General features: G+C 43.2%; 1 protein-coding gene across 5 annotated transcripts in view; it reads right to left on the bottom strand.

Annotated features, from left to right (window-relative positions):
- Nucleotides 1–342: 342 nt before the first annotated feature.
- The window catches only part of GPR174 (G protein-coupled receptor 174), a 41643-nt gene continuing 29018 nt past the window's right edge, over nt 343–12967 (bottom strand). For 4 of the 5 annotated variants that reach the window (XM_074277346.1, XM_074277345.1, XM_074277344.1 and 1 more), the window contains one exon: nt 2502–5934. In XM_074277346.1, the coding sequence (XP_074133447.1) occupies nt 4312–5433 (1122 nt within the window). In that variant the 5' untranslated portion in view covers nt 5434–5934 and the 3' untranslated portion in view covers nt 2502–4311. Of the gene's footprint in view, nt 1651–2501; nt 5935–12967 lie in introns of those variants that run through there. The other variant, XR_012483958.1, reaches the window with a different exon arrangement.

Raw genomic sequence — 12967 nt, forward strand, 5'->3', positions numbered from 1 at the left:
GTCTGTTGAGCACTCAGACGCCAATTGGAAAAAGAGGAAGCCCAACCCTGGGGGGAGGGATTTCTCAGTTGGTGAAAGCATGAATCTATGGACTCAAGACTTCTGGATGCCAAAATAGTATCAATGACTACTCTCACATCACAAACCTAGAGCTGGAAGGAACAAAAGAGGCCACTAAGTCCAAGCTCCTTATTTTATAGTTAAGGGAACTGAGACCCCGAGAGGAAGTGATTTGCCGGAGGTCCCACAGGTAATAAGTAGCACAACGAGTCTCTTTGAGACAAAAATGCAATTTATAAATTATAGCAGTAAATTATGCTAAAATACATTTTCACAGTACTTTATGGGGGAAAAAAAAACTACAGGATTTAGAGCTGTTTGTGATCTTAGAGATCATCTCTTTTATTATATAGAGAAGGAAACTGGGTTCGAGAGATCTTAAGTCACTCGGGCAAGGCCACTCAGGCAGTGAAATTGTAATCCAAGTCCTCATTCCAAATCTCATACTTTTGCCACAAGGCTACAGGGGCTTCTAAGAATCAAAACTTTAACCTGGAAATTTACTCATCCCCAGGTTACCCGAAACCCCACTTAGGCCAGGTTTCCTTGGTTCTTGAGACAGGAAGTTCCACTCTAGAGACTCATGGTAAGCAAACTGTATTTTCTCATTGACCCCCACATGTGAAAAGCACAATCTGTTGCTGTGACTTCACATTGTCAAAGTCTCCCACATTTGGATCTGGATTTGGGGCTCAGGAAGCAAAAGTCAAGCAGTGACTGTGACAAAAAGGTCTTTCTTTCTAAACTGGAGATGATTACTATAGATGAAGAAGTCTACTTAGACCGCTCCAACCTCAAGAAGCTGTTAGCGGGCCAAGAAAGAGAACTCCAAATGAATCGGAGAATGAGAGCAGAAATAATAACAGCTGGTAGGCATAAAGCATCTTAAGGATTAGAGACTATTTCCAACACATTATTCTCACTTGATCCTCACATTACCCTGGGAGTTATCTGCTATTATTATCATTATTTTTTTTATTATAGCTTTTTATTTACAAGATTTATGCATAAGTAATTTTTCAGCATTGACAATTGCAAAACTTTTTGTTCCAATTTTTCCCCTCCTTCCCCCCCTCTCCCCCAGATGGCAGGTAGACCAATACATGTTAAATATGTTAAAGTATATATCATTATCATTATTATTCCAATTTTGCAGATGAGGAGACTGAGGTTAATAATAATAATGATAATAATAATAAAACTTAGCATCAAAATAGTGCTTTATGGTTTGCAAAGCACTTTATAACCATTATCTCCTTTGTCCTCACAACAATCTTGGGAGGAAGGCATTACTGTTGTGGTTGTTATTCAGAGACAGGAACTTGCTCAGTCACACAACTAGTAAGTATCCGAGGCAAAAGTCAAAGGCTCTCCCAACTCCAAGCCAGTCCATTTCTTTAAGAATAAATTGGGCCAGGTTGTAGAAGGCCTCAAGAGCCATGCTAAGGAAGAAGCATTAGAAGACTATTATGTAGGGAAGTATTATAAATTGTGGGAAGAATAAATGGGAATCAGGAGTCCTGAGTAGCTCCTGGCTCTGTCACCTGCTGATGTGATCATTTGCCATCTCTGGACTTTCAATTTCTCCATCTGTAAAAAAAGGTTGGACTGAATGAACCTACTAGCTCTAAACATTCTGTGATTTCAAAATCCCACGAGGAAGAAGATTCGAAGAGAAGGGGACAACTATAGCAATACTTTCCTTCTCAGGAGGATTGCTCTACTTACAAGTGCAATTCAATGGCCAGCTCCTCCATTTCCCATTTTGGTGCTCCCCCCAGCCCCTTCATTTGGTAACTAATTTCTCCCTCAGGCCCTCACACAGTACTTTGCACCTTTCCCATTTACTTATATGTAATTTTGTGTTTTAGCATTATTTGTATTTATGACTTATCCCCCCAAAAGACTACTTTGGAGCCAAATGAGGGCAGTGTCTGTATGTTAGCTAAACTTGGCTCTTCCCCAGTGCCAAACAAAATGCTTTCTGCACCACAAATTATGGTACACAAATGTTATGGAATATTACTGTACTATAAAAAACAAAGATGAGGAATTCAAAGAAGCATCAAAAAACTAATATGAATTGATGCAGAGCAAAGGAAGAAAGCCCAAGCAAACAGCATACGCAATGACTACAATGATGGAAATGGAGAAAATACAATAAAACTGAATGTGATAGAAATAAAATGATAAAATTTGGCCAGAAAAGGGATGAGCAGATGCCCCTCCCTCCTTTCATTTAGAAGTAGAGGGCTATGTGCGTAGAATCCTGTTGAAGATGTCAGCTATCATCAATATATCTGTTGGTTTTGCTAAACTGTTTTACAACTATATCTTAGGTAGATGGGGAGCTTTGATTGGTAGGGGTGGTAATGAATGTGATATGAACACAAAAGTTATCCATAAAAGTTTGTTCTTAAAAAAGCTCTCATGTCTCATGCTTGAATTCCTTTCTATTTCACTTTATTTTTCAAAGATACTTCTTGAGTTCAGATTCTTACATTTCAAATAAGCCCCTGTACTGCCAATAAAAGCTAGCCCTTGGGAACTTTACATAGTCATCTAGATGATGAGCATACATACCATATGTGTGTGTGGATGTATGTGTCTGTCCAGATTTGTGATTTCATTAGTATACGGACATCCTCATGCGTAATTGTCCTCCATTGACGCAGATGGCAAACTCAGATACAGGCCAGTGAGAGGTTAAATGACTTGCCCAAGTCACACGGCCAGTATGGGTCAAAGACAGGTTTGGAACCCAGTTCTTCCCTAGTCTAAGAAATCATTTTCCCCATGTCATAAACATACATTTCTTTTTTAAAAAGGCATGAAAAATAGCATATCAGGTAGTAATAGCTCACACACAGATAGACTTTAAAGTTGCAAAGGATGTACCTCCTATACATCTCATTTGAGCCTCATAGTAACTCTATGAGGTTGGTCCTAGAAGTGAATTATCCCCATTTAACAGATGAGGAAACTGAAGCTCAGAGAAGGATCTGCTTCAGAGAAGGACTCCAAGGTACATGCAGGGTCACACCTAAGGAAGTATTAACTGTGGGAATCAAACAAGGGTATGGCTCTGCCCTTTCCCCACACTGCCTCTTGTGTTTTCAGAATGTGTTTGCTTTTCCCAAACCCTCTATCTTCACAGTGTAGGTACAATGTTTTGTAAACTCTCAAGCTATAGATATGGGAGTCATGATCTCATCTTTGTCATCTTCTTCATTAAGATCTTGTAAGAGGTTCCAGGCTTCCCAGAGAGATCTTCCCTACTTTTCCCATGAGGTAGGAGGTGGGGATGGGGATCGTTTTGTCTTTTTCAATAGCTTGGGGTACAGATGAGGAACACAGTTCCCCAAGGGGCATGGCTGAGGCTGGCTATTCCAATGGGATCAGTGATTCCTCCTGTGCTAGGAAATCCAAACAATGGCCAGGATTCATGTTCCTACAGTAGCGATGTGAAGCTTCTGACCTAGGAGGTCACCAGTTAGGAGCAAATGGATATAGGAGCAAAACAAAGCTCTCCAAGCTCCCAAATTAGATGAGTTGACAAATGAGTTAATGATAAAACAAAAGGTTAGAATTCATTTCTAGGCTATAGCACAAATATGTGTATTGTCGAGCATCTGTGATTTTGATCAAAAAAGCTTGAAATCTGTCTATAACTTAGTAGGTTATTCTCACAAAATAGCCCAGGGTTTCAAGAAGGCAAATTACTTGCCCGGTGTCACAAAGTATTGGAGTCAGGATTTGAACTTGGCTCTTCCGTCTCCAAGGCCAGCACTCAGTCAGTTTTCCCCACAAATCCAAGATTATACCAAACCCTGCATTTGGTAGAATAACCGGAAGACTGTACTACATTTGGACACAAACGGCCTCATGGGCTGATGTGGCAGAATTAAGTTTTTTGAAACAATTCCGACATTAAAAAAAAATCATTCTGTTTGTGGCACAGCCACCCTCTGCTGCCTCTCCAATGCCAATATGAACGGCAAGCCATCAAATAATGGTTATCGTCAGCACAGCGCTTGCAGAGATTTGATGGGCAATGGGATGAGCGGTTACCAAGCTGACCTGGTGATGCCCTGACTGGGAGCCAAGACTCAGATCTACCTAGACGCCCATGGATGGGCTAGGACATAACCAGGGAAGACACACATGTGCGGTTGCTGTTATTTGTTTCCTGGGTTGAGATGTTAAGTTGTCTTAATCTCTGAGCTTTCAGTCAGCGCAAGCATTCAGCTTTCAACAGAGTCCCGGCCCCGCTGCTGAGACATGGCTGCCCGTGTAATTTTTATTATGGAGTTGAATGCTGTCTTGCAAATCTTGTCTGGACAGCCGCCTCCGAAACTCATTGGTGGTGAAGTAGTAGATGACTGGGTCCAGGCAGGAATTCAGGCTCGCCAGGCACAAGGCCACTGAGTGGAATATCAGAATCACCTTGCGAGCCCTGCAGCTTTGGATTTTGTTGGCTTTGACCAGGAAATCTAAAGGAAAGCTGAAATGATATGGTGCAAAGCAAATCAAAAAGACCGCTGCACAGGTTAAGATCATTTTAAGAGCCTTCTTCTTCTCCCCGAGGTCCTGGGACACTGGATACTTCTCCTTTAGTGATAACACAGTCTTCCAGGAACAGTAGAGAACAACGATGAGAGGGGTGATGAAGCCCACTAGCTCCCCCACTGTCACCATGACAATGGACTGTGCCAAGTTCACATTCCTGGTGGGGAGATCCACAAAGCACTTGGTGCGGTTGCTAGCCTTCTCGTGGTTGATGCGGAGAAAGGGGAAAAGGAGGCAGGCAAGGCAGATACTGAGCCAGCCAGCTACACTGATGTACAGGTCGCATTTCCTTTTGCAGTCTGTGAAGCGGAAGGGGTACATGAGGAACCAGAACCGCCGCACGCTAATGCACACCAAGAAGTAAATGCTGGCATACATGTTCACATACTTCAGGTAGAAGCAAAACATACAAAGGCCTTCCCCAAAAGGCCAGTTGTGATTCAGGTAGTAAAAGATCCTCAAGGGCAGGGAGAGTACTTGTAATAAGTCTGCGATGGCCAAGTTGATCATGAAGATCACAGCTCGCTTGGTTTCTTTCATATAGCCATAGAAAACCCACAGAGCTAGTATGTTTCCTATGAGACCAGGCACCAGGATGACTGTGTATGTGACCGCATAAATAAAGTACCGAAAATCTGTGTTGGCTATATCTGCTAGGGTACATGAATTGTTACTACTCATGTTTCTCTCCAGAGACTCTCTTTGGTCAATAAGTAAGTCTACTGCCAACTGCAGAGCTTTTTCAGTGACAGATAATGGATGGGCTGGGAAATCTAAAAGCATAGAATAATGTTCTCCTTTCATTACCTCTGCTTGAGCCCCTATACATGATTTGGGTGCTTTTCATAGAATTATGTGGACATTTGCCTTGGATTAGCATTTAGTATTCATGGATATGAAAGTGTAGTCTGTATGAGCCACTGACAGACATCCCTTCTTGCTGCTATGGTGGCAAGGCCTTCTGGGACATTATAACTGTTGGTTCCCTCTTTGTAGGATCCTGAATATATCACATAAGGATTCTTCCAAGCTCCACATGGTGACAGATATCTTTTGGCAAGTATTATCATGTGACACGATGGTAGGATGCTGTCTTAGGACTCTCTGGAAGACCCCCAAGTTTCTTAAAAGAACTTGGTTGCTTGTGACCTTGCTGGAGAAAAATACCATATTGGATACTGGTTTGAGGAAGTGGGAGAAAGCTCTGTCCATCGCACTTCAGGGCAAATTAATTTGGTCCAGGGCATGGCTATGGAGCTATTTCCATGGAACCTTTAAGGCTTGAAACCAGGCATGACAAGCAGACTGCAAGGAAAATAGAAAACAAAATATTAAATCATTTTGAGGACCATTTTGGGACGAGGAACACGGGAGAAGTGTGGAATATTAGAACTGGAAGGTTGCAATCCATTAATTTTACAAATGAGGGACCTGAAGTTTAGAGAGGACACGCAATTTACACATAGGCACACGATAAAACTCGAGCCCAGCTCTCCTAATTCCTAGAGCTGGGTTCTAAGCACTTGGTTCTTTCCAAAGGTTCTTTTCCATTTCATCAATCTTCTTTGTGTCTTTGTTCAAAATGTCACCTTCTTGAATGCTACCTCCTTGGTGGCCCACATCTATGAATCTTTAAGTCTTCCCCCCCAAAGGACTTAGCTTCTTCAAACACCACTTCCATCTTGCTATTCCCCCTAAAGCTGATTGTTCCTCTTGCTTAATCTACCAAGCCCTCTGGCCTGACTTTCAAGGCTTCTCATAATATGCCCCTACCCAGTTAATGGAATCCCATCTCCCACTATGGCCCCACATTCCCACTTTGCTTCAGGCAACTCCTATCTTTTCCAAAATAGGTGGTACCATTCACTCAAAGCATTTATTAAGCACCTACTATCGAAAAGTACTATGCTAGGCACTGGAGACAAAAAATACACCTTGCTCGTTCCTGCCTCTTTTCTCTTTGCTCATGCTTAACTCTAGCCCCAAACTTCCTTCCACATCCATTCTCCTTTGTAGTACTCTCAGCTACAGTCTCCGGACTGGATCCCCCTTCTGTGACTATATATATATGCTTATCATTCCCCTTTCCTAGTCCCATCCCTTCTACCCTCATTCCCTGTACCCATCTCTTGGATTAAATTGTGTATGTGGCCCAGCTCCCTCACTTTTTCCATTTAAGTAGTTGGGGGAAAATAAAGTGCCAAGTGAAAAGGACATGCATAAAGGCAACAGGAAAAGACTGAAGCAGAGAGAAAATAGGAAAGGTTTATGGAGAACAAGCAATGACAAGATGGGAAAAAACAAAGGACATGGGCAGTTTTGCCCTTATCTTAAACTGGTGAGATGGCATCAAAAGCCTGGAGGACCTTTCGGCCAGAGATGTGAGAAGTGAAATTTGAACTGAAGAGGTTCGAGTGAGAGAGACAGAGACAGGGACAGACAGACAGAGACACACAGAGAAACAGACAGAGATGTTACCATCTCTCCTCCCCAGCCCCAAGTCAACCCCCCCAGGATTTTGGGCCCTCAGAATATTGGGAACTCATCATTCCCCATTACATTATTTTCCCCCTTTGAATGAAACCTTCCCATTTCCTCCTGACATTGTCAAGTATGTGCTTACAAGGCGAGGGGAAATCTCCATATCCTGGGGATACTATGCATATGCTCTCTCAATTTTTTCTGGGTAGGATCTCTAAGCTAACAGTAAGGGAATCCCCCAAAATGCACATTGGCCCTTCTTTTCAGGAGTGCTGCAAGAACTACACAGGAGAGGCGGTGTGTCTCCTTAAGAGATCTATTTATTGCCTCAAAAGCTGCCTCTCCCCACCCTCCTGGCCAACCTTTTACTTCAAGGAAAACTTGGACTTACAGTAAAACTATGACTCTAGGCACTCCTGCACAAAGAAAACTCCTCACCATCTGAGCAAGGATGAATGTAAACAGTCCCTTATCTGTCTTTAAGGCAGACAAAAGACTGTGGAGCTGGTTTTCTAGGGTGGACCACTATTCTTTGAGGCTTTCCTTCCTCAGGAAAGCATCCACATTGTGAGGGACTCAGCCTGAATGAGATAATGACTTGAAGGAAGCGTCCCCATTCAAATAAGGAGGCACATTTTTTCCCTTGCTCTCCAGAGTTTTCCCTCATAAATCCAAACCTGCTTCTGCAACTAAAACAAAAATGGACCAAAACACAGCTTGGCAAGCTGGTCAGAAATCCCCCGAGGACTGAGCCGGTTCAGACTGAGCTGTGGTCAGCAGTTATGACTGTTAATTATTAATATTTATCGATCTCTTCACCTAAGTCTTCTAAAGTATAACTTCAATTGACTAATGCTCTGCTTCAATGGGATTATTAACCCAATTGCTAGAGCCGGGCTCCTGGCTGCCACTGGGACCCTCAAGAGGCTTCCTCATTTCAAAGAGCAGAGGAACCCCTGGTTCCAAAACACCATCTGTCACCCTGGATACCTATTGTCCCCTATGGTCAGGGAGTGAATCAGCTTTTTTGATGAGGTTTAGATTTGGGATACCCAAATGAAATTAGGGTTTCTGGTGGTCAGGGAGTTAAATAAGGTCTAGTGGCGGCGCAAGGGTAGGGAGTTCTGAGGATTCCCTTTCTGGCGGCGCAGAGGTCCTCTGTAAAGGAATTTACGGACCCCAAAACCTAGATTGATAAAAGAGGTTTAAATTATGGGGATTGGAAGTAATGTTAAAGTTAAAGTTAAGGAAATAGGTGAGAGTAAAAAGGCACTGGAAATAGTATTCCAGGGGGCAGAGACCCTTGGCGTGCCAAGTGTAGCATAGCATGGCATGTTTGGAATCTCTGCAAAGTGAGGGTTTTAGTTTAGCTCTTTTATAATAGGGGGGTTTGGTTACAAGCTGAAAGGGGCTCATGGGTGGGAGTCCCAGGTTGGCTCCTCAATGGGTTTCAGCCAGGGCTAGAATTTGAATTGAATTCAATAGGTTTCTGGACTGAGCCAACCCCACCCAGATAACAAAGATGAAGCTGTTTGTGCTTGGGGTGGACTCCCCTCACTGAGGCAGAGTCGAAGGAGGTTTTCTCCTTTAAGGATTTTCAGTTTTGGGGTTCCCTCTTCATTCTGAACTACGCTTTGTATACTATTCAGCAGTCTTTAGACAGTTAGCAACTGGAATAGAGAGGGTACTGACTATGGGAATCAGGACTGGTGTTCCAGAGGAGGGGACCTTTGAGCTGAGTTTTGGAGGAAGCTAGGTATTCTTTGAGGTGAAATTCTGGGGTCCTAGGACCACGTATCTCACAGATAGGGACACTGAGTGGCAGAGAGCTTGACTGACTTGTTCAAGGTCAGGACTAGTAATGCAGGTTCCCAAGATCCCTAGCACTCTGCCCTAGTCCAAGAGACAAGTTCCTCCCTATATGGCTTGAATGTGTGCATGAGAGGCTTGGATCATTTTTAGCACCAGCTGGGAGAGTTCCCTCCTTCTCGGAGTCATCCTAGCTATCTGAAATAGCACAGCGGCCCCTCTCCCATGACCCTAATTGGATATACCCTACAGATGGCTCTGATTAGAAAGGCTGAGCAATAATAATAGCTGACATTTACATAGGGCTTTAGGCATTACAGGACACTTTATATGCATTAGCTCATTTGATCTTCATAGCAACTCAGAGACAGGCTGACACAGGTGTTAAGCTTGCCCTTTTCTAGGGTCCTCATTTATGAAAAAACTGAGGCTTGTGGAAATTGGCTGATTTGTCTGTCAGAGCTGGGGTTTGAACCCATGTTATTCCTGAAGTCAGGTCCAGCACTGATTCCACTCACCCTGCTTGCTGCCTCTCCCCAGGGTCTATGGTAGCCTCCCTCTACCCATCTTAGGAAGGCGGTTTGGGGATCAGGATGGGCTTTTCTCGAACAGGGCCCCCTTCATCAGAGCTGCAAAACTGGCCCAGTTTGTACTTATCTTTTATCTTCTCCTTTCTCCTTACCCTAAACCAGTGGTCCTCAAACTTTTAAAATAGGGGGCCAGTTCACTGTCCCTCAGACTATTACTATTGGAGGGCTGGATGATAGTAAAAACAAAAGCTCACACTCGGTCTCTGCCCCTCAGCCCATTTGCCATAACCTGGCTGGCGGCATAAACGTCCTCAGGGGCCACATCTGGCCCTCGGGCTGTAGTTTGAGAACCCCTGCCCTAAACCCTTAGAAATCACTTCTGCCTTTCCATTCACTGGGTTATATATTTAGAGGCACAAGTTGTGGAAACTCGCTGGTTCAACTCATTACTTTTCTAGAGGCCTGACAATTGAGTGCCAAGGGGCTCTGAACATCAGGCTTCCGAGCCAGAATTAGGAGTGCTTTCCATTATGCCACTGAGGGTTCCCGCAGAGCCTTGTTCTTAACTGGTTAGTGTGTTTTCCTTCAGAGGAAAAATTTACATTTTGATAGGGGCTGAAAGATTCTTAATACAGGCATGAATATCTTGAGTGGCTGGTTTTCGGGCCCCAAAACAGGTTAGGTGTAGGGAGCAGAAATATTTTGGGGGAGGAAGGCAGGAGTTCCATCAACCATTCTTCACCTCATACCCAACAGGGGCTCGGCCAAGCCTCATCCCTAAATTCCAAGTAGTAATTTATTTCCCAAGGACCTTAAAATGAATGGTTGTTTAACCTTCAACAAGACCCCAGCAAGGTAGTCAGAAAGTAGGCATTAATATCGGAGTTTTATAGATGCAGGGACTCAGGCACAGGTGATGTCCACATGCCAACTTAAGATGTGTTGGCTTAAACATTAATGTACCTTTTGGTTATTTGTGAGGCTAACTGTTAGCAACTGAGGTGACCCCCACAACCCTCACGAAATGAAGAAAGATATTTATTTAGAATAAATGTAAGGGCTTGAGCCTTGGGACCATGCCATAAAGGAATGATGTTTTGCCTAGAAAAGACTTGAAGGATGGGTAGATGGGGGCTGAATTGGAAGATCTGAAAGGCTAGACCAATAAAGAATAATAGAGAAGATTCCAGTTTGGGTATGATTTTGATTTAATGACCTTTGGAGATTCCATCCAGCTCTAGCTCATTGGGACATCTGCCCATCCTCCTATTGGATTTGAAAAAGTGAAGGGCTTGTTTGCCCCGATCCCAACAGGTTAGCTGCCTACACCAAAGCCATCCCGGTCAGGATTTCCACACTCCCTTCTTCCCTTTGCCTGAGTAGGGGCAGCCTTTTCAGTCAATAGTAGAATCGGATAAATTCTTGCATTCACTTGGACAAACTAACCCAGGAAAATCCTGGATCCCATATATGGGGACTCAATTTAGTTTCTCAAGGGTACCAGAGTACAACACCAAGAGTACTGCATTTGGTACTGGGTGGGGACTAGGTGTAAATCTTGGCACTCCCTAGCTATGTGATTTGGGGAAGGTCACATTCTCTTCTCCTCAATCTCACCACCTGGACTTGATGTCTTTTCCAACTCTAAATGCATGAAACTCTAATCAAAGTCTGTTACTGAATGTGAATGAGAACACATCACCTAATACCTGTATTTTTACTCTCCTAAGAAGTGGGCAAGAATCCATTCATACTGTTAAACCAAGAAGCTTAAAAAACCATATTTGGGGAGTGGGTATAGTGCGAAGGATACTAAAAACAAAGAAGAAAAAGAAGAAAAGAGAGTCACTGGGACATTATCAAAATAAACAAAAGAGAAATCCATAAAGGTACACGTACAAGGAGGGCAGTGTTAGAACTATCATGTTAAATGTAGGAGAAACTTAAAAAAGAAACACACTGTACATTTGTTTACATGTATATAGTCATTTTCAGTCTTTTGTAAATGGAAGTGTTGTTCATGACTGAAAAAGTTTTAAAATATTTATTTTGAATAAAGAAAGAATAAACAAAGGTGTTTGGTCATGGAGCCATTTTTCATTCAGACCTCGTTAGATCCCAGATACTGAGCAAGATGCTGGGATACGGGGACAAAAATGGGAGGTTAAGATCATCTTGAGTGAGCAGAAAAAGAGTGTCAGTCAAGGCTCTGAGAAGAATGGAGGAGTAGAGGGTCTTGTTGGCTGAGTTCCTGTCCTGGATGTGAGAATCCTGGCAAAGCTTGGTATGGTAAAAAGGGATTTGTGGCATCAGCAAGAGTCGTGAGGATCACTCCAGGAAGACTTTGTGATTTGCCAGGATGTGACAATCTACCGTTTGACAAACTCTTCCCTCTTGTTTTGCTTTCTTTCCTTAGAAATCTTGGCATGATGTCCCCAAATTACAAAGAAAAATGCCACATGGGACTAAGGCTACATTGAGGTGGTAGGACTGATGAGATAAAATTTTTCTTTAGGATACTTCCCTTTACATCAAAAGAAGCTTTCCATCTAGCTTCAGAGTTAGCAGGGAGACAGCTGTGATATAAGAGGGATAGCACTGACTTTGGAGGGCCCTAATTCCAGCAACTTGATGGCCATCAAGTCCAACCCAAACCTGACAGAGAATTTCCTCTAAAACAAAACACACTGTCAACCGGCCTTGCCTTGGAATCCTAGCTTTGTTATTTCCTGTTTGGCCTTGGGCAAGTCTTTTCCCTTTTCTGAGCCTCAGTTTTTCTTCAGTGGCAAAGGAAGGACTAAGGGATCTCCAAGGTTTCTTTCAGCTTTGAAGCTGAATTTGAATGAATAATTTGAAGAGAAGTGAAGAGGTAGGAGTGGGAGTGAGAATTTTCCATGGAAAGGGCTCTGTTTATAATAGAGTTAACCATTTACCTGTTTACCGTGTGACTTGAAACCCAGTGAAATGGGTAACTTATGCCGTCTGCCTCATTTCCACCTCTTGCCAATCAAGAGACGTGGCAAAAAAATAATTTTGCGGCATATGCCAATCGGATGCTCAGCTGAATCAACTCAAAATACCACTTAGAAATGAAGGACTGATGCTTCACTGAGCCAAGAATGAGTACAACAGAGGGATCTTTTGGGGTGGGGCAGAGAAAGGGGGGCCTCAGGAATAACTATTTTAATCCACCTCAAAGCTCTGCTGAACAAACTCATTCTTCCATTTGTGAATGAGAGACCCATCACATGCCTCAGCAAGGCCAGAGGATCATTGATGAATTAGCATTCAACATCCTTCATTCATCCCCCAAACTACGCCTTCTATGCAATCCCACGATCTGAGAGCAAGAATAGACCTTCTGAAAGTTTTTAGTCCTGACCCCTGACCTCAGACAGAGCTGCCTGTTAACCTTGGTCACCTCTACAGATTGGAGGGCAGAGCTTTTTTCCCTTTTCAAGATCCCCGGGAGGGATAGCTCACACAATCTTTTCTTGGAAACCCATTCCAGCAGTTAA

Source organism: Sminthopsis crassicaudata, chromosome X, assembly GCF_048593235.1.
Source record: "Sminthopsis crassicaudata isolate SCR6 chromosome X, ASM4859323v1, whole genome shotgun sequence".
Taxonomy (NCBI): Eukaryota; Metazoa; Chordata; class Mammalia; order Dasyuromorphia; family Dasyuridae; genus Sminthopsis; species Sminthopsis crassicaudata.